Consider the following 22,284-nt stretch of genomic DNA (forward strand, 5'->3'; position numbering starts at 1 on the left):
TAAGTTTAAAGCCTTGTCTGACATTATGTACAGGTACCGAAAATAATTTATGATGGACCTGACATTTTGTATGCTTTAATGTGATATTGTTTGAACATAAATTCAATGGCGCCCATCCTCCCTTTTTCAAAGGGTATATGGCTTTTGTATGTATCCTACAGTAGGGAAATAATTCTTATAGACATAGGGTTTCAATTTCGGTTGTTGACTCCTTAAAGTGTATCTATTGCTTATTTTGGGAAAGGTCATTGTCCCACTGACTAGTTGTTGGATGAGAGATCAAACAACCACACCAAAAAATCATCCATCTGCTCTAATAGAGAATTTAATAGTGCTGCCTTACAATATTCATTAAAACAGTGGACCTATCTCTAATAAATACAGTTCAATAGGGATCCACACTTTTTAAAGTTCAGTTACAAACTGGGACTTGTCCAAAGCTGAAAAAGTCAGAAGCTTATTGGGAGATTAGGATTCTTGCATCTGGGGGCATTTTGCCAAGATGCTTAAGTCAATTGAGCTGCCACCACTTCAAGACAGAAGGAAAAATTGTCTGTCAAGCATTGTTTAACAAGGTGTCTGAGGGACTGTTGCCAGAAACACATATTTACTTATTTCTGACCTCAAGTTGTGTTAAATGACAAATTAGACCAAAGAATTCTTTTACCTATCAGTGCAAACACAGTTAAACTAAGTAACTAATCATCAAACATGTTTCAAACCAAAACCATCAAAAGTGACAAGTTTAACAATTAGTGTGTTCTTTCAAAACACCATAACCGACTAGATTAATCTTAAGTGAAATTGTGCAAGTGTAGACAGTTGAGAACTTCAGAAAAACTTGCAGACAGTGAATCGTACCAACACACCCCTCCGGCCAGATGTATACAACACAGTTCTGCAGTGAAATCATCCAGATCCAGATAATGGCCTGGAGTGACTGACAACCATTGTTCATAAGTTACTTTATAACTTTATACTAATTGCAAAATTATTACGACTCTTCCTGTATTTGTGCAATGATGATCTGAAATATTAACTTCATGATGCTATATTCTTAAATCTTTTTCTATAAAGAAGGAATTTAGTTGACATTTGTTCATAGTTTCATTTCATCGTTCCTCAGAAAGTTGTAACTCTGTTGCTTTGGTATCTTTCCTACCATTGAGTAATTAAATGGTAATTAAATTGAATGCGTTTTTAATTCCCTTTTATTATTGTTTTGAGTTACAATGCTATGAGGTTAAATTTTATTAACACTTAAATGTATCATGAATATTGCTGGGCCAAGTGTGAGGTTGAGCGCTCTAAAACCGGTTTAAACCCCCAATGCTTTGCATTGACCGTTCTAAGGCGGTGACCCCAGCTTTATTCTTATATGTGTTTATGTTGTTTTGTATTGTGTTGTTTTGTACGGTTTGGGCAATCGGTCACTTGCCTTATATAAAGGACCAACTAATTGTTTATAATAAAAATTCAATACTGCTCCAGCAGCTGGAGTTTCACTATATATTGTCCTGTTTAATACTGTATATACATGTTTACAAATTATTGTGTTTGTTTAATATGAACATTGCCATCAGTAAAATCATTGTATTTTACGGCAAATGGCTATTGTAATCTTGGTTAAGAAATTTCTTCAAGACCAATCAGTTCACAGGGGCCAGTAAAAAAATAAATAAATACATAAATTAGTATATGTATACTATACATATACTTTTTTTACTGGCCCCAGTGAATCAGTTGAATTCAATCGCTGACAATTACTTAAGAAGACTTTACTGTCACTATGTGTTAGTTGTGTTTAGCCTTATGATGACAACATGTGCTGCATTCGATTTTAAAGTTGTAAACGGAGCTGTTAACGATTCTCAAGCGTACTGTTTTCGAATAAAGATTTTGCGGTCTCCTTTTAGGTATATGCTTTTTTCATACCTATTCTCATTATATTTTAGATTCTTTTTTATATAAATAGTATCAAGTATAGAATAGGAATGATGTATTTTGATGTTTTGCCGTGTAATAAAGTGGGATATAATCCGGACATGATTAGATCGGAATCAACATACATTGGCAAGATACCTGCTTGGTAGCCATTCCGCCGCCATCATATCTTAAGAGACGTTTGAGGATGACTCGTCACATGCACCCACTCTCATTCAGACAAATCCATACATCAGCCAACTACTTCAAATACTTGTTCTTCCCTTACACCGTATTTCCTACCTGCCTCAATTGACATGACGCCTTATCTATGATCGCTCCGCCCACTAGAATTGATCCACCAATCAGCGATCGATTAATCGGGCGCACTCGTTAGCAACGACCTGTCCGCCATTTTCTAGACAAGCTACATGTTTAGGTTCACTTTTATTCCAACAAGTTTCTTTTGTTTTCCTCTTTAAAAAAACTACTAAAAATGGTTAAACGGTGTCAATGGGGATTATGTAACTCGGACAATCGATATCCTGAAAGATTAGTTGGTGACATTTAATTTATATCGCTTCCAAAGCCGAAAAGAGATCTTGAGAAGTGTAAGAGATGTATAAATACATGCGGTCGTCACCACGAACAACTGAACGTCAACACTGTCAAAGACAATTATAATATATTTTTATCGGATATACTAGCAGATTTAAATAGTTTATGTTATCAATCTGATTATCACATAATATTTCACTTTTTAAAAATAGTTTTATCAGTTACTAGGTCAGAAGCGAGGTTCATCTGCATTACTTAAAGAGAAATAAAACCCAGCATGAAGCCTAATTCATGCTGTGTTTTATTACTCTGATAGTAATGCACTTAATTGACATCATACATGTTATTTGAAGGTGACATGTGATATATTATCTTATTAACAGTATCTACACATTTGAACTCATGTGGTGTTACCAATAAACGCTTTTAATCCACACTAGGAGCTCGAATGCCTAGATCTCATTTTTTAAACGAGTTTCGTTTATTTTGTTCGGATTAAAAAACGGAAATGAAATATGGCAAAAACGGTGTAAAAAGGGTTAATGCAACTCTGACATTTGGTATCCAGAAAGATAAGTTAGATGAATTAAATTTATACCATTTCCAACGCTGCAATACGGTCTTGACAAGAGCGAGTGGAAGCTTCAAGAATTACCGAGATCCCCTTTATAGAACATTAATTTATTTCACAAACTTGAAATGTCATATAAGCAATAACTAAGCATTATAAAGTATGTATTATGTCACGTGTGCATGTAAAATAATTGAGAATTTTGGTACCCAATTCGTGTAACTTTACGAAATCCCCGTTAAAAATCGCGTTTCTGTGTGTGTCAGAAACAAGTGAAAACCATTTTGTTATTATTTTGATAAAGACGTATTGATAAATGCTATTGTAAAAGAGTTATTATTACTGATATTAGTTAACCAATAAATGCGGTAACTTCGGGGAAGTCGGTACCTGCGCGAGTGTCTGATATTGGTAGCCTTATTTATTTATAATAGCCTGACCGTATTCCATTTCGTACAACGCTAATTTTATATCAGACAATGTCCAAACTTACTGTGTTGTTTTTGCGCTTTAAATTATAGTGATTGATAAATGTCCCATAAGCAATGTTTAATATGATTAATATCACTTTTATACGCAATAACATGTGGGATTGAGGTACCCACCCGGCGTCAGAAAGCGCGTAAAACTTCACCGAATTCCCAGCTGTAAAGCGCTATTTCGTGTCAAATACACGGGTAGGGGGAATGTTTCGGTAATAATTTTGTTAATAACACGGGTAAATACCGGTGAAGTGTTAATTTATTGCAAATACCACCATTACATGTAATAACGGGTTCGATTTCGGTAAGCGCGCAAGCGTTTGAGAGCGTGTTTAATGTACCAATTTTCCCGTTATAAATAGCTGATGTTCTCTTTAATCGTATAATTTTTGCATTTGCAGAATAACTAAATGGCATCAACCCCTTTACAAGTGTAATATGGTGTTAAACAAGTCCATAAAATCATCCGGAATATCGCGTAAATCCATATGCAGTCTATAGGCAAAGAAGCCATTTTGGTGTTAGCTTGTCTAGGTTTTCTTCCCGCTGAGCCACGTGATTAAGTGGGCGGAGCGATTACTGAAACGGCGTCATGTCAATTGTACAGCAGTCAGACTAGAGGAGTTTAGGCGTTGCCTTAGACCCACTCTACTCCCCAGTCGTCCCTGAATGCACTGAACAGTGTTTTTAACAACTTTAAACTATAAATATGTTTCTTGTTTAACACTATCACACTTTTATCTTCACCTCACTTTCATGCTTTGAAGTCTCCCTTTCAATGCTTTTAAACCCCTTTTATCTTGCACTGACACGTGCACCTGCCAGGAGCTGCACATTTTGAGTGGTGAAAGGTCAAGGTCATCCTTCAAGGTCAAAGGTCAAATATATGGTTAAAAATCGCTCATTTAATGTACACTTTTCAGGGCCCTCAATCTGTCAAATCCACGGCCGAAATTCGGCCGCATTCCCCCCTGAAAAGTATACTTTTTTCCCCTTTTAGGGGGAAAATTCCCCCTAAATAATTTTTTTTTATTTATAGATGTGTCTCATGATTATTATATCTCAATTCTATTTTAATTTAATCTTGTCAAACATGCTCAATTACATACATGCCATAATTTTTCAGACCAATTCCGGGACATTGAGTTATATTGTCCGGGACTTTTGCCGATTTTCCGGGACATGTATAAAATGTAGCGATATTTATAGACATATGCTTTTTGGTACGTTTTTTTTTGTGTTTCGCATCGTTAATTGCAAAAGTTCGAAAGCCTATCCGAAATACACTTGATCTATTAACGTCAAATTAAACATTACTACTTCCGTTACTAGATACAAGCCACGTGTTTTCAGTGTAAGCGTTCTAAACATAGATGGTGACGTCACTGTGTTATTGTTATTAAGACCAGTGTGTAGCGCGTAGTTGTTGATACGCCTTTATTCTTTTATAACATTTATATTTTATATGTTTAGAACAAGACAATAATAAACCTAGTGAGGATGACGTTTTTAAATGCTTACTTTTTTACTCAACTTCTTTGTCGGTTAAACATGCGAACATAAACTGCTTTTAATTTTTTACTCAGCGATGTTGGACTTCAGATGTGTGAACAACTATCCTTTGCCCTTATGCAGCGGGAAATAATGACATAGTAGATTAAAGTCAATTAACAACCACATTAAACATTGTCGTCTTTTCGGTTTGACCGTGAGCGTGAGACAATCGATATGATAACAGGACCCCTGTTAATTGAACGACTTTGACACGTAGCGTAGTCTGCCTATTCGGGTAGGCATTGTCATAGAGACGCTGCAGATATACACAGATTCGAGGTGCAGTTAAGCATAAGGTACATGTATATATGGATTTTGTAAATTCCGGGACATTTGACAGATTTCTGGGACAGCGGGACAAGTTCTTCATTTCCGGGACTGTCCCAGACAATCCGGGACGTATGGCATGTATGCTCAATTATGAAAAAAGCAATTAATATAGTGCAAACATGTACAAATGTAATAATTAGAGAGTAAGTAAAAAATCCCCCAAAAAGGGAAACGCCGTGAAAATTCCCCCTGCTATGGGTAGCGACCCACTTCCCCTAAAATGGATTGAGGGCCCTGCTTTTGCAATATTGAAGCTAGCAACTTGATATTTGGCATGCATGTGTATCTCATGAAGCTGCACATTGGGAGTGGTGAAAGGTCAAGGTCATCCTTCAAGGTCAAAGGTCATATATATGTGTTTCACAAATACATTGCTTGTTTGGTATTGATTTCACTATGCTCACAATGTTGGTCACAATGTATGTTTGCATTGTGTCTTTTATTGACTGGAATATAAGAAATAAATGTTAAGATATTTGTTGATTTGTTGCTTTTAAGCTCACCTGATTGCTCAGGTGAGCTTTTGTGACCGGTCTTTGTCCATGGTATGTCCGTCCGTCCGTAAATATTGCTCGTAAACACTTTATAGGCCACATTTCTTGTCCCATCTTTATTAAACTTGGTCAGAAGCTTTGTCCCAATGAAATCTCGGCCGAGTTCGCAACTGGGTTGTGCCGGGTCAAAAACTAGGTCACTAGGTCAAAAAAAAGAAAAACCTTGTAAACACTGTAGAAGTCACATTTCATGCCCAATCTTCATGTAACTTTCTCAAAATGTTTGTCTTACTGATATCTTGGTTGAGTTTAAAAGTGGTTCAGATCCGTGGAAAAACATGGCCGCCAGTGGGCGGGGCAGTTTTCCTTATTTGGCTTTAGAGAAACCTTGTAAACACTCTAGAGGTCACAATTTTTGCCCAATCAGCATGAAAGTTGGTCAAAACATTTTTCTCTATATGTATATAGTGAAAACATGTGAACACAGTAAAAGTCACATTTTTGGCCCAATTTTCATGAAATTTGCTCAGAACATTTGTTTCCTTGATACGAGAGTTGAGTTCAAAAATGGTTCAGGTCAGTTGAATAACATGGCTGCTGGGAGGGGGGCAGTTTTCTCATTATGCCCCCCCCCCTTTCGAAGAAGAGGGGTTATATTGTTTTGCTCATGTTGGTCCGTCCGTCCACCAGATGGTTTCCGGATGATAACTCAAGAACGCTTATGCCAAGGTTCATGAAACTTCATAGATACATTGATCATGACTCGCAGATGACCCCTATTGATTTTCAGGTCACTAGGTCAAAGGTTAAAGTCACGGTGACCCAAAGCAGTAAAATGGTTTCTGGATGATAACTCAAGAACGCTTATGCCTAGGATCATGAAACTTCATAGATACATTGATCATGACTCGCAGATAACCCCTAGCTTATGCCTAGGATCATGAAACTTCATAGATACATTGATCATGACTCGCAGATAACCCCTATTGATTTTCAGGTCACTAGGTCAAAGGTCAAGGTCACGGTGACCCGAAATAGTAAAATGGTTTCCGGATGATAACTAAAGAACGCTTAGGCCTAGGATCATGAAACTTCATAGGTACATTGATCATGACTCGCAGATGACCCCTATTGATTTTCAGGTCACTAGGTCAAAGGTCAAGGTCACGGTGACCCGAAATAGTAAAATGGTTTCCAGATGATAACTCAAGAACGCTTGTGCCTAGGATCATGAAACTTCATAGGTACATTGATCATGACTCGAAGATGACCCCTATTGATTTTCAGGTCACTGGGTCAAAGGTCAAGGTCACGGTGACCTGAAATAGTAAAATGGTTTCTGGATGATAACTCAAGAACGCTTATGCCTAGGATCATGAAACTTCATAGGTACAATGATCATGACTCGCAGATGACCCCTATTGATTTTCAGGTCACTAGGTCAAAGGTCAAGATCACGGTGACCTGAAATAGTAAAATGGTTTATGCAGTCTTTCCGAAATACCGTTGGTCCTCGGATTTTTCCGATAATAATTTGGAAAATCCGGAAATGATTCTGATATTACCGGACCTCGTGTCCGGTTATAAAATTATGGCGAAATTTGGAATTCCATAAGCTATTTCCAGAAAAGTTTCAAGGCAAAAGTGGGAATTTACTGAGTTATTTATGAATACTCCAATCATGTAAAACATTTTTTCATTGGTTACCGGTACATTTCTTGAATAACGTACGTGCATATACGGTATCCGAAGATTTTTGCTGCGTCGTCAATGCAAATTACACACTACGTCATCACTATATGAGTAGATTCGCAAAGGGAGAGAAACGATACCAGATACTTTTGGTTCCCGTTATATCCGATTAATTCGTAAGCAAGCAGGGCATTTAATTAATCTGATAATATTAATATATTGTTAAAAATGTCATCTTTGTCTTTCGTCGTCATTTTTTACTTTTTGGGCCTGAAATAATCAGTCTGGGCCGGAAATGGCTGCATGCTTGTAGGACCTCATGGCCGGCAATACATTTTGGGAAAGACTGGGTTTCTGGATGATAACTCAAGAACGCTTATGCCTAGGTTCATGAAACTTTATAGGTATATTGATCATGACTCGCAGATGACCCCTAATGATTATCAGGTCACTAGGTCAAAGGTCAAGGTCACAGTGTCAAAAAACGTATTCACACAATGGCTGTCAAGGTCACGGTGACTCAACTTAGAAAAATGGTTTCCGGATGATAACTCAAGAATGCTTACACCTAGGATCATGAAACTTCATAGGTACATTGATCATGACTCGCAGATAAAATAATGATGAAACTTGACCAGGATGTTTGTCTGGACAATATCTAGGTCAAGTTTGACATTTGGTAAAGATTGAGCGAACTAGGGCCATCTTGGCCCTCTTGTTATATATTATATCTCAGTAATTTGCTTAAAGTACAAAAGATCATTGACTCTCGTGCGTTCTTATTGTGACTCATACAAATTTGATTTTGAGTCTTGAAAATTTGGTCCCAAGAGTCATTGACTCTTGAGATTTGAGGTCTAAGGGAAGCCCTGAATTTACAACACCTTTACCCCCTACTATTTCACACATGTTGTAACCTCTTAACCTGGTGGAACTATTTCTCTATAGGTGTCCCTGAATCCTTTTTGACCATTAATGCATTATTATTATGTAAGGGTCCAGAGCCCTTGTTTGGCCATTTTTGGGGCTGAAATTCGGCCCCATTCCCCCCTTAAAATAGTTTACTTTTTTCCCCTATTTCAGCTAAAAATTGCCCCCTCAAAGATTTTTTTTTATATACTGTTATACCTGTGCTGCCAGCTGGTATTATGCTATTAACCTTTGATTAAATGTGTATTTATGTAAATTACATTAAAATAGAGCAATTTTAAGTGTTGAATGGTTGGTGAAATGATCTAAAATTCCCCTTTTCGCCAAAAACGACGAGAAATTCCCCCCTCTAAGGGCCCCGGCCCCAATCCCCCAAAGTGTAGCAAGGGCCCTGGGGTCTCTGGTATTAGCACATCAATACAATTAAAGACAACTTACATATTTAAGAACATACATGAGAGATAAACTAATGTGCATCATTAAACACATCAAAATATAATTACATAACTTGACCCTGGTTACATCACTTTGAAGTTTGTCAAACATGACCTGAAAAAATAGAACGGATTTTCTGAGAAAACCCGAGGTATTGTCATAGCCAGCTCGTCGTGTCATGTCCGTCGTCGTGTCAGCTGTTCGCGTCGTGCTAAAATCTTAACATTTTGTTAAGGTTTTGAACATTTGCTCTAAAATCAAAGTGCCTCCACCTACAACTTTTAAACTTCATATGTAGCTGCACCTTGATGAGTTCTACACGCCACACCCATATTTGGGTCACTAGGTCAAAGGTCAAGGTCACTGTGACCTCTAAAAAAAAAAAATTATCCCGACAAGCTTTCATTTCTTCAAAAATGCACCCGCGGCCGAGTGTGGCACCCGTTATGCGATGCTCTTGTTTTATTTAATTATTATGGCCTTAAAGGGACCTTTTCACAGATTTTGGCATGTATTGAAGGTTGTCATTAAATGCTTCATTTTGATAAATGCGAACATTATATCTGAAAAGCTCCAGTCAAAAAAACAAGCATAAAATTAAAGAAATAAAAAAAGTAATCCTCAACTGGGCTCGAACCACAGACCCCTGAAGTAAAAGACTATCGCTAGACCACTCGGCCATACTTTATATAAGCAATCCTCGTAGTATCACAAAATATAACGAGAACAACAGAACTCTCCAAATTATTCAATTGTTTCCCGTTGCAATGCTTTATAATTTTCAGGTCTTTAAATTGTCAAAAGATGCATATAATGGAACTTTTTAATTTTGTCAATTTACCAAAACGTAAAAAGGCCTCTTTAAATATAAAGTTGAGCTTTAAATTGACAGTGACTTGCCACTGTGGATTAAATTTTAAAGTCTTAAATCATGACTTATCAGCTGATTCTCATCTCCTTTGTGTCAGCATAAGATCCATACTGACAATGCCTAATTAAGTTAGGAATGTTTTGAAGTTAAGTTGTGTAATTGTTCCATATAAATGAAAAAGATGATCATCTTTTTCTTGTAAGATAAGAGGTTGAAAGAAAAATAATTTAGATCTGCTCTATTGTAGAAGACCAACCAAAATTTGAAGCACTGTACAGGTCGGGCTTCATTAAGGGATGTCTTGCTATTAATATCCCTAGCGCATTTCAATTGTTCAACTATAATAATGGCCTTTTAAGATATTGCTGATGTCAAATTCAAGAAAACAAATGTCTGTAAGAATGTGAAAAAGCAAATTAAATTAAAGCGTTAAAATACATTAAACTAGAACTGTCGCGGCAGATTCCGACGTGTATCCCAACGCTGCATGTTTGACCCAGGGGGCGCCCTAGGGTTGGTAATGGGGCCATGCATAGTTGAGATTGACCGTATTGTCAAAAGAGATGTTCAGTATCAATTGGTAGTAAATCGGTGTAGAAATGAAGAAGTTAATGTAAAATAACATAAAATAAGAGATGTGTTGGTCAGAAACACAATGCCCCCTACTGCGCCGCTTTGATTTATTTATAATCATTTGGCAGGTTCATGAATTACCTCCATTTAAAGCTTATTATTTCCTTGGATTTGTTTTTTTGACTTTTGACCTTGAAGGATGACCTTGACCTTTCACCACTCAAAATGTGCAGCTTCATGAGATACACATGCATGCCAAATATCAAGATGCTATCTTCAATATTGCAAAAGTTATGGCCAATGTTAAAGAACATACAATAAAAAAAAGAGTGAAAATCTCTGACTCTGCCCCACCCCAACCCCCATAACTTTTGACCCAGGGGTCAGATCAAAATAGCAAATAGTGCAGGGTCACACATAATGCTCATAGCTACCATGTGTAAGTTTCAAGGTTCTAGTGCTTTTCGGAGGAGATAACCACAATATCCCCACGCTTTTTAAAAAGCGTGGGGATAATGAATAGAACGTCCGTTAAATACTAGTCTGACAAATAGGATTGTGATATAGAATTTAACTATGAATTTGTTGGCAGTAAAGGTACAAATATGCAGAATTGTGTGTTACTGCAAACTCTTAACCGCTTTAACTTAGCCAGTCTTCCACTTTGTATATCACAGTATACAGTTTATCCTGGATGTGAAGTAGGGATCTTATTCCATTGTAGTTAGATCAGATAAAAGAAATTAAATTTCATTCTTAGGTGTAAAGTTGAAGATTGGAATATCGAGAGTACAGTCATTTCAAACTTTACTATTTTATTGCAATACCTAAGTCTAAACATTATATATGGTTTTTACTTTAAATGCAGAAATGAATCGAGATGACAGTACAGCAGCTATGGCCTCATTGGCAAGCTATGCTGAAGAATCAGATGATGAAAATGAAGATGAGGTAATGCTTTTAAGGCTGCTTTAATTTGTTAAAAATTGTCTGGGAAGAATCTTTTAATATTGTACTGAAAGACTGATATGTTTCTTTATTAACCTTAATGTTTATTATTTAAAAAAAAGAATATCTTAAAAAGTTTTTTTACATATATATTTTTCTTGTATTCAATTCCAAATAACAAATATGATCATACTATTGTATATGAAGGCATCATCTGAGCAAATGAAGTCTGCAGTTGACACAATATCAGATGAAGAACATGACACCCCAAAACAAACGCCTAGCCAGCCAAAGTCTAGTGTTCCTTCCAGCCTACTAGATGATGAGAACTCTCATTCTGATATGGGGTCTCACAACAAGAAAAAGGCAAAGAAACGAAAAGGTTTGTGCATGAGTGTATGATAAAAGAATTCAAACAATTTTGTTTTTCTTGAAGCTGATATAGAGCACAAAAAAATCAGAATCTTTTATGAGGTCCATATTTGATAAATGCACCAATATATCCTGCTTATGTTTTTATTAACCAGGTTTTCCGAAGGAAAAAACTGGTTATTAGATTGGCGAATGCGGGCGGGCTGGCTGGCTGGCGGGCTGGCTGGCGGGCTGGCGGAATAAGCTTGTCCGGGCCATAACTATGTCGTTCATTGTCAGATTTTAAAATCATCTGGCACATTTGTTCACCATCATTGGACGGTGTGTCGCGCGAAATAATTACGTCGATATCTCCAAGGTCAAGGTCACACTTTGAGTTCAAAGGTCAAAAATGGCCATAAATGAGCTTGTCCGAGCCATAACTATGTCGTTCATCGTCAGATTTTAAAATCATTTGGCACATTTGTTCACCATCATTAGACGGTGTGTCGCGCGAAATAATTACGTCGATATCTCCAAGGTCAAGGTCACACTTTGAGTTCAAAGGTCAAAAATGGCCATAAATGAGCTTGTCCTGGCCATAACTATGTCATTCATTGTGAGATTTTAAAATCATTTGGCACATTTGTTCACCATCATGGGACGGTGTGTCCCACGAAAGAATCACGTCAATATCTCCAATGTCAAGGTCGCCACGACTAAAAATAGATTTAAAAAAAAAACACTTACAAAGGGGGTTAATTTTTTTTGGTCATTTCAAAAGTTCAGTTTGAGTTTTCTCCCTTTATCAGATTTTTTTTTCACAATGAAAACCTGGTTTTGTGACAATTTTGTCCCTTGTTGGAATTAAATTGACAGTGGCTTCTTTATGGTAATGTGAATTTATCGATCTGGACTGGTATGTACAAGTTACCATGAGAATATAAAATGACTGTAGGAGAGGTTTCTTTTTGTATACAAAAATACAAAAAAACAACTTAAAAGCTTTTAAACAAAAGTCATTTTTTAGTATGATGTCACAGGTCTTTCCCTGGCGTATCTATGGGTCCGTTAAATGGACGCATTCCCAAACCGAATTTGGGGAAAAAAATCCCAATTTAAAAACTGATTTTATATATGTCAATATTAGTTCAATTACATCTAACATATTATAGCTACACCTTAAATTATTATTCTTTCCTAGTTTGACGTATTATTAAGAGTTATATTAAATTAATTTTTCCCATATCAGTGGACTTTTTGCACACAAAATTTCCCATTTCCAAAATGGCATGGGAAAAACTGTGTCACCTTGAAATACCAATGGTTTTAAAAATATTTTGCAAAAAAACTTATAAGACTTCATACAATAAATGAAGAAGGCAATAATTTCCTGCTTATTCTCCTGTTTAATGTGATTATTTTCAGCCAAGCTGGTGTCATATGGGGCAGATGATATGGACGAGTCATCAGCAGAGGAAGAGGAGGAGGAGGATGGCAGTGAAGAGGAGGGACACAGTGGCAACAGTGAGGGGCATGGCAAAGCAGTGGTCGAGGTACTTTGGTTTCTTGGGTATCTACCTTTATAATACCAACTGAGTATCTGGAAATTTGCATTGCATGTTCAGGTTGTCAATCATATGACATTTTTCGAAATTGTATTAAAAATAAAACTATTAGCAAATCTGAGAAGAAGGTTTCTGTCTATGTCATGGATTGAAAAGATGCAGATTCCTGCCATTTAATGCAAGCTACTTGAAACTGCTTTGTTTTGGATATGTGGAAATTATATTACTAGTGTCATTTTGACAAACTTTAAGTTCTGACTGTTAAGACAGCAGCAATCATACACAAATAACATATTAATGGCCTATTTATGGTTCTAATTGACATCACCCTTCTGTATTAAAAACACCCTTTATCAATTGAAAAGAACCATGGGCGTCTTTTTCTTAATTTCATTCATGTCACTTGCTAAGGCTAAGCTTACATTTGTCTTGATAACCCTCTAAAGACTTCATTTACTGCCCAATATTCATGAAACTTGGTCAAAACATTTGTCTTTATAAAAACTTTGCCAAGTTCAAAACTGGATTTTATGCTCACTGTAAAATTTATCAAGCAAATTCATTGAATTGATATCCCCCACCAAATAAACTTTGTTAATGAATCGGTGCAAATCCCTTGATATACCCTATGATTGATTAGTGTCGGGTAATAATTGATAGGTAATAATTAAGTTTAGGGTAATTGTTTTATGAATTGCAATTCTCCTCATTGATATCTTCACACCCATGAAGTTTCATGATGAAATCTTGTTGTGTATCTGAAATATGGTCTTGAAAAGTTATGTTATACATAAACAACTTAGGGAAATAAATCTTAGTTAAAAAAGTGCAGGGTTATGGTTCTTAAAATGGTACTTTGTGCAAATGATTTTACACCATGAAGTTTCATTTGGAAATGTTGTATCATATCTGAGATTTTGCCATAAAAAGTTACATCATACAAAAACAACAAAGGACAATAACTCTTATTTCAGAAAGTGAACGATTTTGGTTCTTAAGCATAGCATGTCTCCTCATTTATATTAAAACACCCATGAAGTTTCATGTTGAAATCTTGCATGGTATCTGAGATATAGCTCTGAAAAAAATTCATCATACAAAAAAGGGCAATAACTCTTATTTAAGAAGGTGTAAGGTTATAGTTCTTGTGCATGGCAATCTCCTGATTGATATCTTTACACCTATGAATTTTCATGTTGATATCTTATATAGTTTCTGAGAGAAAGATATAAAGATTTGTGAAAAACGGACTGACTGTTGGGCGAACAGACAAAGCCAATGCTATATCCGTCTGCCTTTGGCGGGGGATACCAAAAGGCTTGTAAACACTCTAGATGAAGCATTTATTGCCCAATGTTCATTAACTTTGTCTAGAAATTTTATCTTGACCAATTTAGAAAACTGGATCATTTGGTGTAAAATTAGGCCACAAGGTCAAATTAAAGGAAAAGCTTGTGGGCCCTCTAGAGGCAATTCATTGACAAATCTTTAAGATACTTGTTTAGAAACGTGATTGGAACATTACATTTTGTCCAGTGATATCAACACAGAGTTGTAAACCGGATCATATAAGATAAACAATTATATCACCTGGTATGAATCAAAGAAAAAGCTTGTGAACAATAGAGACCATGTATATTGCCCAATGTGCATGAAACATTATCATAAAAATTGTTCTTATGATTAAATGAGTTTGGAACTAGGTTTTGGGGGTTAAAAAGTTGGTCAACAGGGCAAATTAAAGGATTTTTTTTTAACATTCTAGAGGCCAGAAAAAATACCATTACAATATCTTAAATGAGTTTGGAACTGGGTCATGTTGGTTTAATAAAGTTGGTCAATAGGTCAAATTAAAGAAGAAAAAAAGAGTAAAACCTGGCGGTCACATCAATTCCCAATGTATATGAAACTTGGTGTTTATATTTGTGTATGAAATGAAGATGGTGTTGCATATCTTCCAGGGAAAAGTACGGCATTCTTCACTGGATGTGGAACAAGCATGTAAGTTTCTATAAAAAATTACAAATAAAAAAAAAAATTATTCACAGAATTTAAGTGTTTTGGTAGGATTTAGGTATTAAGTTTGTTTCATATTGGTTAGTATGCTAATTTTGACAAGTGTTTCATTTGTTTATATTTACAAAGTTTGTAGCTATTTTACTTGGCATCATTAAACTTGTGAAGCATGTGGGTAAAAAAAACAAAAACTAAATGTAGAAAACACTTCAATAGCTTAAATTAATCGATTTATGACCATTTTACCATGACAATATTGGTATGAGTCATTTCAATGATGATCTAACTTGTAATGCTTAAAAAAATACAAGTGATTCTATCCGGTTTGTTCTTAAATATTTAAAGACTTTAAAGCGAGGGTATATTGCTTTGCACCTGTCTCTGTCAGTCAGATGGTCTTGTCATAGACCATTCTTTTCACCTGAGTGTCTGTCTCTTAGACAGATGGTCTGTCCATAGACCTTTTTTTCCCAGGATATCTAGCAAAGGCTTTGTGCTGCAACAATCCAGGCTTGTATGATTGTTACTTTGAGGAAAAACATGCTGATTGATTTGAGGCCAATTGGTCAAAGATAAAGGTCACAGAGGCTAGTGACTTGAAATTATGTATTAAAGTCTGTCTGTCCCTTTAGCAGATTTTTTAGTTATAAACCAACACTATATGATAATTGGAAATTGTATGGATAAACCACAGTTCTGCAATCATTTAACGTTTTTCAGCATTAAAATGAAATCCTCTTTGCAAAAAAATATGTTCCTGCCAGTTTGTCTAACAATATGTAGATTTCAATTGCAGGGCAATTTATAACTGTAGGTTAAGGACATATCATGCATGTGTGTTTTTTTGTGGGGGGTGGGGGTGGCCATAGATATTTATCAAACATCTCTTGTTGTTGCCAGCATCGCTTTCCCGGTCGATGTTGAATAAATCCATGGACGAGATAGAGTTGCCTCCAGAGCCACCAACAAAGTGTTCCAAGCAGCTACAGGTGGGTGACAGATGTGACCTGGATTAAATACTCAAATGATGCCTGTCAGGGCAATCAGTCTCACCGCATGCACCAAACCGAGTCTAAACATGCTTACCCAGAGTGGTCCCTTCTGTTTGTCAACAGTGGATTTATTAGACTTCCTGCAAAAAGGAAATACCTCTTTTGCACAAGGTGTACCTCTTTTGGATTCACACTACCATTTTAGCATGACTATTATATATGAAATATATATAGTGGAGCTATCCTACTCACCCCGGCGGTGCCGTTAGCGTTCCCAATAGTGTGCAAATGTTTAAGTTTGCGTACTACCCCAAATATTTCCTATGTCCTTTGACATATTGCTTTTATATTTTGCATACTTCTTAACCAACATTACCTCAATCTATAAACAAGAGCAGACAACTGTATCAAGCATTTTGACAGAATTATGGCCCCTTTTGTACTTAAAATATGCATATTATTGATAAATCTATGTTAAAGTTTGCGTACCACCTCAAATATTTTCTATGTCCTTTGACATATTGCTTTCATATTTTGCATACTTTTTTACCAACATGATCCCAATCTATAAATAAGAGCAGACAACTGTATCAAGCATTTTGACAGAATTATGGCCCCTTTTATACTTAGATAATTGAACATTTTGCTTAAATTGCCATAACTTCTTTATTTATGATCACATTTGATTCATACTTTGACAAAACAACACTTACCTGACATACCACAATGCACTCCACCCAAATCATCCCCCATGCCCCCCCCCCAAAAAAAATATTTTTTTTTCTCCTTATTTTTGAAAGATCATCTATTACATGACCACACACCCACATTATCCCCCCCCCCCCCCCCCCTCTCCATGATGGCTTATGTTATACTGTCAAGCACTTGAATAGTCGAACATGCTGTCCTCTGACAGCTCTTGTTTGAATACAGTGTACCTTTTTGCTTTTAAATAGTAATATATCCTGGGTAGTATGTCAAGATCACAATTAGAGGTCAAAGATAAATTAGAGAAATCAATTGAAACTGCCCAATTTGTTTTTTACTGAGTTTCGTTTCTTTGCTACAATGGCATTCATTTCAATTTCTCTTTGTATTGTACTTTTCTGTATCTGCTTGGTTGATTTTGTTCATATGTATTAACCTTAATGTGAAGATGGAGGTCAAGGAAAAAATTTGGTTGCTACCTGTCTTGGCAGAACAATTGCCCTTTGTCTTTTTGGCCACTACCCAATGTACAACGTATACACACATTGTGTATTTGAGTATGTCCAAACATGTTTTAAATAAGCATCAGTAACTGTGGCACATTCGTATTGATACGGATTATGCATGTTCAGTATACAATTGCTACCCTTATATTCTAAGTTGTCTTTAGCACAGAGGTGCAATGTGGTTGCTGCCCAATACAAGTTTCCTGTTAAACAAATGTCTTTATTTTTGCAGGAAAAAATAGCAGCGTTGCATGAAAGGAAGTTGAAAGAAGGATTGAATCTCAATAAAACTATACAGAACAGAGTTGACTTCAGAAATCCTAGGTGAGAAACCATGGTCTTGATGTGGATGGCATGTTTTGTATAGTAGGGTTCTTTTAATACACTGTATTTAAAAAAGATAATATTTGAATAAATAAATATTTAACATTTTTTGTGATTTGTTCAAAATAAAAAGAGTTTCAAAACAAAATGAACGTCAAATACATTTGGAGAAATTATTATTGAAACCATTTTGGTCTGCTCATATTCATAATCATATAATTTCTTGTCCTATTTGTGGTGTTTTGTTTGTTACAGCATCTATGAGAAGTTGATAGAGTTCTGTGGTATAGATGAGAAGGGTACAAACTATCCCCCGGAGCTCTATGACCCGTCCATCTGGGGCAAGGAATCCCTCTATGATGCCCTAGGTACTCTCATTGACACTTTGGAGTGGGTTGATTATAAGCTTAAAGTTGTTTTCAAATAAATGTTCAAAGAACTACTCAGGCAAAGTTTCCTCTTGTGATGCTTCACTCAAGCAATAGTTTAAAATTAAGGGGGGACAACAGTCTTATATGAAGGATTAAACAAGATGTGTTTGTGAAACACTTTGTCCCCGTATATGACGTTTGACCTTGGAGGATAACCTTGACCCTTCACCACTCAAAATGTGCAGCTCCATGAGATACACATGCATGTCAAATATAAAATTGCTAGCTTCAATATTGCAGAAGTGACATTACATGAGCAATTTTGACCCATATATTTGACCTTGAAGGATGACCTTGACCTTTCACCACTCAAAATGTGCAGCTCCATGAGATACACATGCATGCCAAATATCAAGTTGCTATCTTCAATATTGCAAAAGTACTCATCAAATGAGCGATTTTGGCCACATATATTTGACCTCTGACCTTGAAGGATGACCTTGACCTTTCACCACTCAAAATGTGCAGCTCCATATGATACACATGCATACCAAATATCAAGTTGCTATCTTGAATATTGAAATATTGCAAAAGTGTACACTAAATGAGCTATTTTGACCCATATATTTGACCTTTGTCCTTAAAGAATGACCTTGACCTTTCACCACTCAAAATGTGCAGCTCCATGAGATACATATGCATGCCAAATATCAAGTTGCTATCTTCAATATTGCAAAAGTTATTGCAAATGTTAAAAGTTGGCGCAAACCAACCAACAGACCAACCAACAGACCAACAGACAGGGCAAAAACAATATGTCCCCCACTACTATAGTGGGGGACATAAAAAAAGAGGGGTTAAATTACAATTAATTTTTATACAACAATTAGTATACTACCATATATGTTTAAGGCAAAATTTGTAATGTTTACCAGTAGTCTTTGTGTCATTGGTTAAAGGTTACAAGTACCTTACTACTTAAGATTTCTGAAGAGTATTTGCACAATTTTAGAGAGTATTTACACAAATGTTAAAAACTATGGTACCATATATGTGCTATCTTTCCATTTCAGACAAGGTCCAAAAGCAGGACATGGAGAAAAGGGAGAAGGAAAGAAAAGAGCGCACAAAGGTGAACATTCTCTTTTGTCCTTGATGTTTGTTATCTTATTGATGATGAAGCATAGATTGATGATGTTTTAAAGTGAAATATGTGCATGCACATTGAAATATGTTTAGTTATCGTAGCCAATACTTAATAAGCATGTGCCTGTACAAGTTGCATAGTTGTAACTTTTTGTTCTGTGTAGTCTGTTTGTCATTTAATAATTTGTATCATAACTGGTAAAGCTTATTTAACTGTATTATGTCCAATGCTTCATATTTTTAATTTTCACAAAAAACACTTTCAGTTTCATTAGAAAACAAGTATTCCAATTTACAGTTTGTGATTAAAGGTATGCATTTTGCAACCATATCCCTTATACATTTACCACGTTTGTCAAATTGATTATTTGAGTCGCGTTTTGAGAAAGCTGGGCATATTACATGTGCATAAAGTGTCGTCCCAGATTAGCCTGTGCAGTCCGCACAGGCTAATCAGGGACGACACTTTCCGTCTAAATTGGATTTTTGCTAAGAAGAGACATCATTTCTGTGCCGATTGCACAGGCTATTCTGGGACGACACTCAACTTACATGCATTATGCCCAGTTTTCCCAGAACACCACTCATATTAACTGTGTAAATGTATGTTTACTTTTCAGGTTGAGTTTGTTACAGCAACCAAAAAGCCCGGGGCAAAGACTGAAATAATAAGCATTACAGGTACCAAGTAAACTGTGACAAGTTCTACACCTGTGTTGAAAAATCAACTATGTGCATAGTAAATGTATTGTGGTTTTTATTGCATGGTATAAGGTAACTTGCCCTTGAGTCAATTTTGCAATTGAATCAGACATTTTTAGCTCGACTATTATATATGAAATATATATAGTTGAGCTATCCTACTCAACCCTGCGTCTGCGTTAGCGTTCCCGTTAGCGTGCACATGTTAAAGTTTGCGTACTACCCCAAATATTTCCCATGTCCTTTGACATATTGCTTTCATATTTTGCATACTTCTTTACCAACATGGCCCCATTCTATAAACAAGAGCAGACAACTGTATCAAGCATTTTGACAGGATTATGGCCCCTTTTGTACTTAAAATATGCATATTATTGATAAATCTATGTTAAAGTTTGCGTACCACCTCAAATATTTTCAATGTCCATTGACATATTGCTTTCATATGTTGCAAACTTCTTAACCAACATGATCCCAATCTATAAACAAGAGCAGACAACTGTATCAAGCATTTTGACAGAATTATGGCACCTTTTATACTTAGATAATTGAACATCTTGCTTAAATTGCCATAACTTCTTTATTTATGATCACATTTGATTCATACTTTGACAAAACAACACTTACCTGACATACTACAATGCACTCCACCCAAACCATCCCCCATGCCCCACCCTAGAATCCCCCCCCCCCAAAAAAAAATTTTTTTTTTCCCTTATTTTTGAAATATCATCTATTAAATGACCACATCCCCTCATTATACCCCCCCCCCCCCCCCCACTCTCCATGATGGCTTACGTTATACTGTCAAGCACTCTAATAGTCGAGCGCGCTCTCCTCTGACAGCTCTTGTTATTTTTGTCATTTGTAATGATGAGTTTTGTTTTGAAATAATTTGAGATTGTGTAACAAACATTTTACACGTGGTTATCAAAGTTAAAACAAATTAGCAAATACAATTTTATCAGGGGTAAATATAGTCAAATATACCCCAAAAAGTGTTGATAAAATTACTTTATCTAGTGCGGTTTTTATAAATGTTTATGTAAAGGTGAAGAAACTCATTTGAAAGCAGGGTTTGCCCATATGATCTCATAGGAAGGAAATAATGTGTCTGGCAGGCTTACAGCAGCTTACCCCTGCTGTTTATGTCTGTATTCAGATGACAAGAAGAGGAAGTCCAAGTGGGATGAGCCAAGTCAGACCACCGCGGGCAGGGGAGTGGACAATGTTAACAAATCTAGTGCTGTGAACGTGACTGCACAGGTATCTGGGACAAAGTCAACTGTTATACCTGCTACTGGCAGTATATCCAAGAAAAAGTGAAGATAAGTGTACAAGTCATGTGTAATGTGGATTTGTTTTACAACAATTTTCTGGGATCACCAGTTTGCAGAGAATGAAGTTTAGGGTCGCTCGAAGTCAGAACATTTCGAAGATGGTTTGGGGCAGGAATGCTGAGGAAGATGTTATGAACATCTTTCCTGTGGATTTGCACATTGCATTATCTGTGATTGTGCATCCTTGTATAATGACCAATACCAATGCTCTTCTCGATAGTTGTAGGTCATCATTGAAACATAAATCAACAGCATGTGCTCATTTCACAGCATATGTATGATAACATGCAAACATGTTATGTTGTACTTGTCTGTATATTCTGTACATTTTGTAAAATGAATATACCTACTTGCAAGTGGGTGTAATAATAAAGGTCCGGTGAAAAATTAAATAGCTTTTTTTCTTTCAGAATCAATAGGGAAATCATTGACATGGTTTATTGAATAAGCCTAAATCCATTGAAAAACATGGAAATTATATTACCTTGTAAATCTGTTGCTATACTGTAGTTGAAAGTATTTGTGGGAGATGTCTTGTAACGTTTGTACAGGTAAAAGTGTTAGTGGTTGATGTCTTGTGCAGGGATACAAATCTTCTGCGAATGCACAGACTTCCACAATTTAATTCTGCCAGGGTTCCAAAATGTTCATCCCAAATGTAACACTAAGATAAGGTGCCTTGTACACAAAATCAAACAGACTGGTTTTGCTTGCTGTAGTGAAAATGATTTGCTCAGATGTAGCATGGTAAACAATCCAATAAAAAATCACTAAAATAGTTTTCAATGCTTAACCTGTAAAATGTATGTCAGTCTGGAAATAAACTGAATGGCGAGAAAGTTGACATGGCTGGAAAAGAATTTTGCTCATGTTACATACCATAGTTTACAATGATGGCA

At 36.1% G+C, this 22,284-nt stretch overlaps 1 protein-coding gene across 1 annotated transcript; it reads left to right on the forward strand.

Moving 5' to 3' along the window:
* Positions 1-1,813: 1,813 nt before the first annotated feature.
* Positions 1,814-21,777, forward strand: LOC127846889 (SAP30-binding protein-like). Its single transcript, XM_052378309.1, has 11 exons — positions 1,814-1,916; positions 11,282-11,364; positions 11,569-11,743; positions 13,141-13,268; positions 15,242-15,281; positions 16,197-16,285; positions 17,735-17,826; positions 18,082-18,194; positions 19,271-19,329; positions 19,964-20,024; positions 21,208-21,777. Exons 2-11 carry the CDS (start codon positions 11,284-11,286, stop codon positions 21,369-21,371), a joined length of 1,002 nt encoding a protein of 333 aa, XP_052234269.1. The 5' UTR covers positions 1,814-1,916; positions 11,282-11,283; the 3' UTR covers positions 21,372-21,777.
* Positions 21,778-22,284: the final 507 nt, after the last annotated feature.

Source organism: Dreissena polymorpha, chromosome 1 (genome assembly GCF_020536995.1).
Source record: "Dreissena polymorpha isolate Duluth1 chromosome 1, UMN_Dpol_1.0, whole genome shotgun sequence".
Lineage (NCBI taxonomy): Eukaryota > Metazoa > Mollusca > Bivalvia > Myida > Dreissenidae > Dreissena > Dreissena polymorpha.

What these genes read in the sequence shown, in the direction of transcription:
- LOC127846889 (XM_052378309.1), top strand. Translation starts at nt 11,284, where the DNA reads ATGAATCGAGATGACAGTACAGCAGCTATGGCCTCATTGGCAAGCTAT. An exon ending in AAAGAAAAGAGCGCACAAAG is followed by an intron (nt 19,330 to 19,963) that starts GTGAACATTCTC and finishes TTTACTTTTCAG; the next exon opens with GTTGAGTTTGTTACAGCAAC. An exon ending in TGAAATAATAAGCATTACAG is followed by an intron (nt 20,025 to 21,207) that starts GTACCAAGTAAA and finishes GTCTGTATTCAG; the next exon opens with ATGACAAGAAGAGGAAGTCC.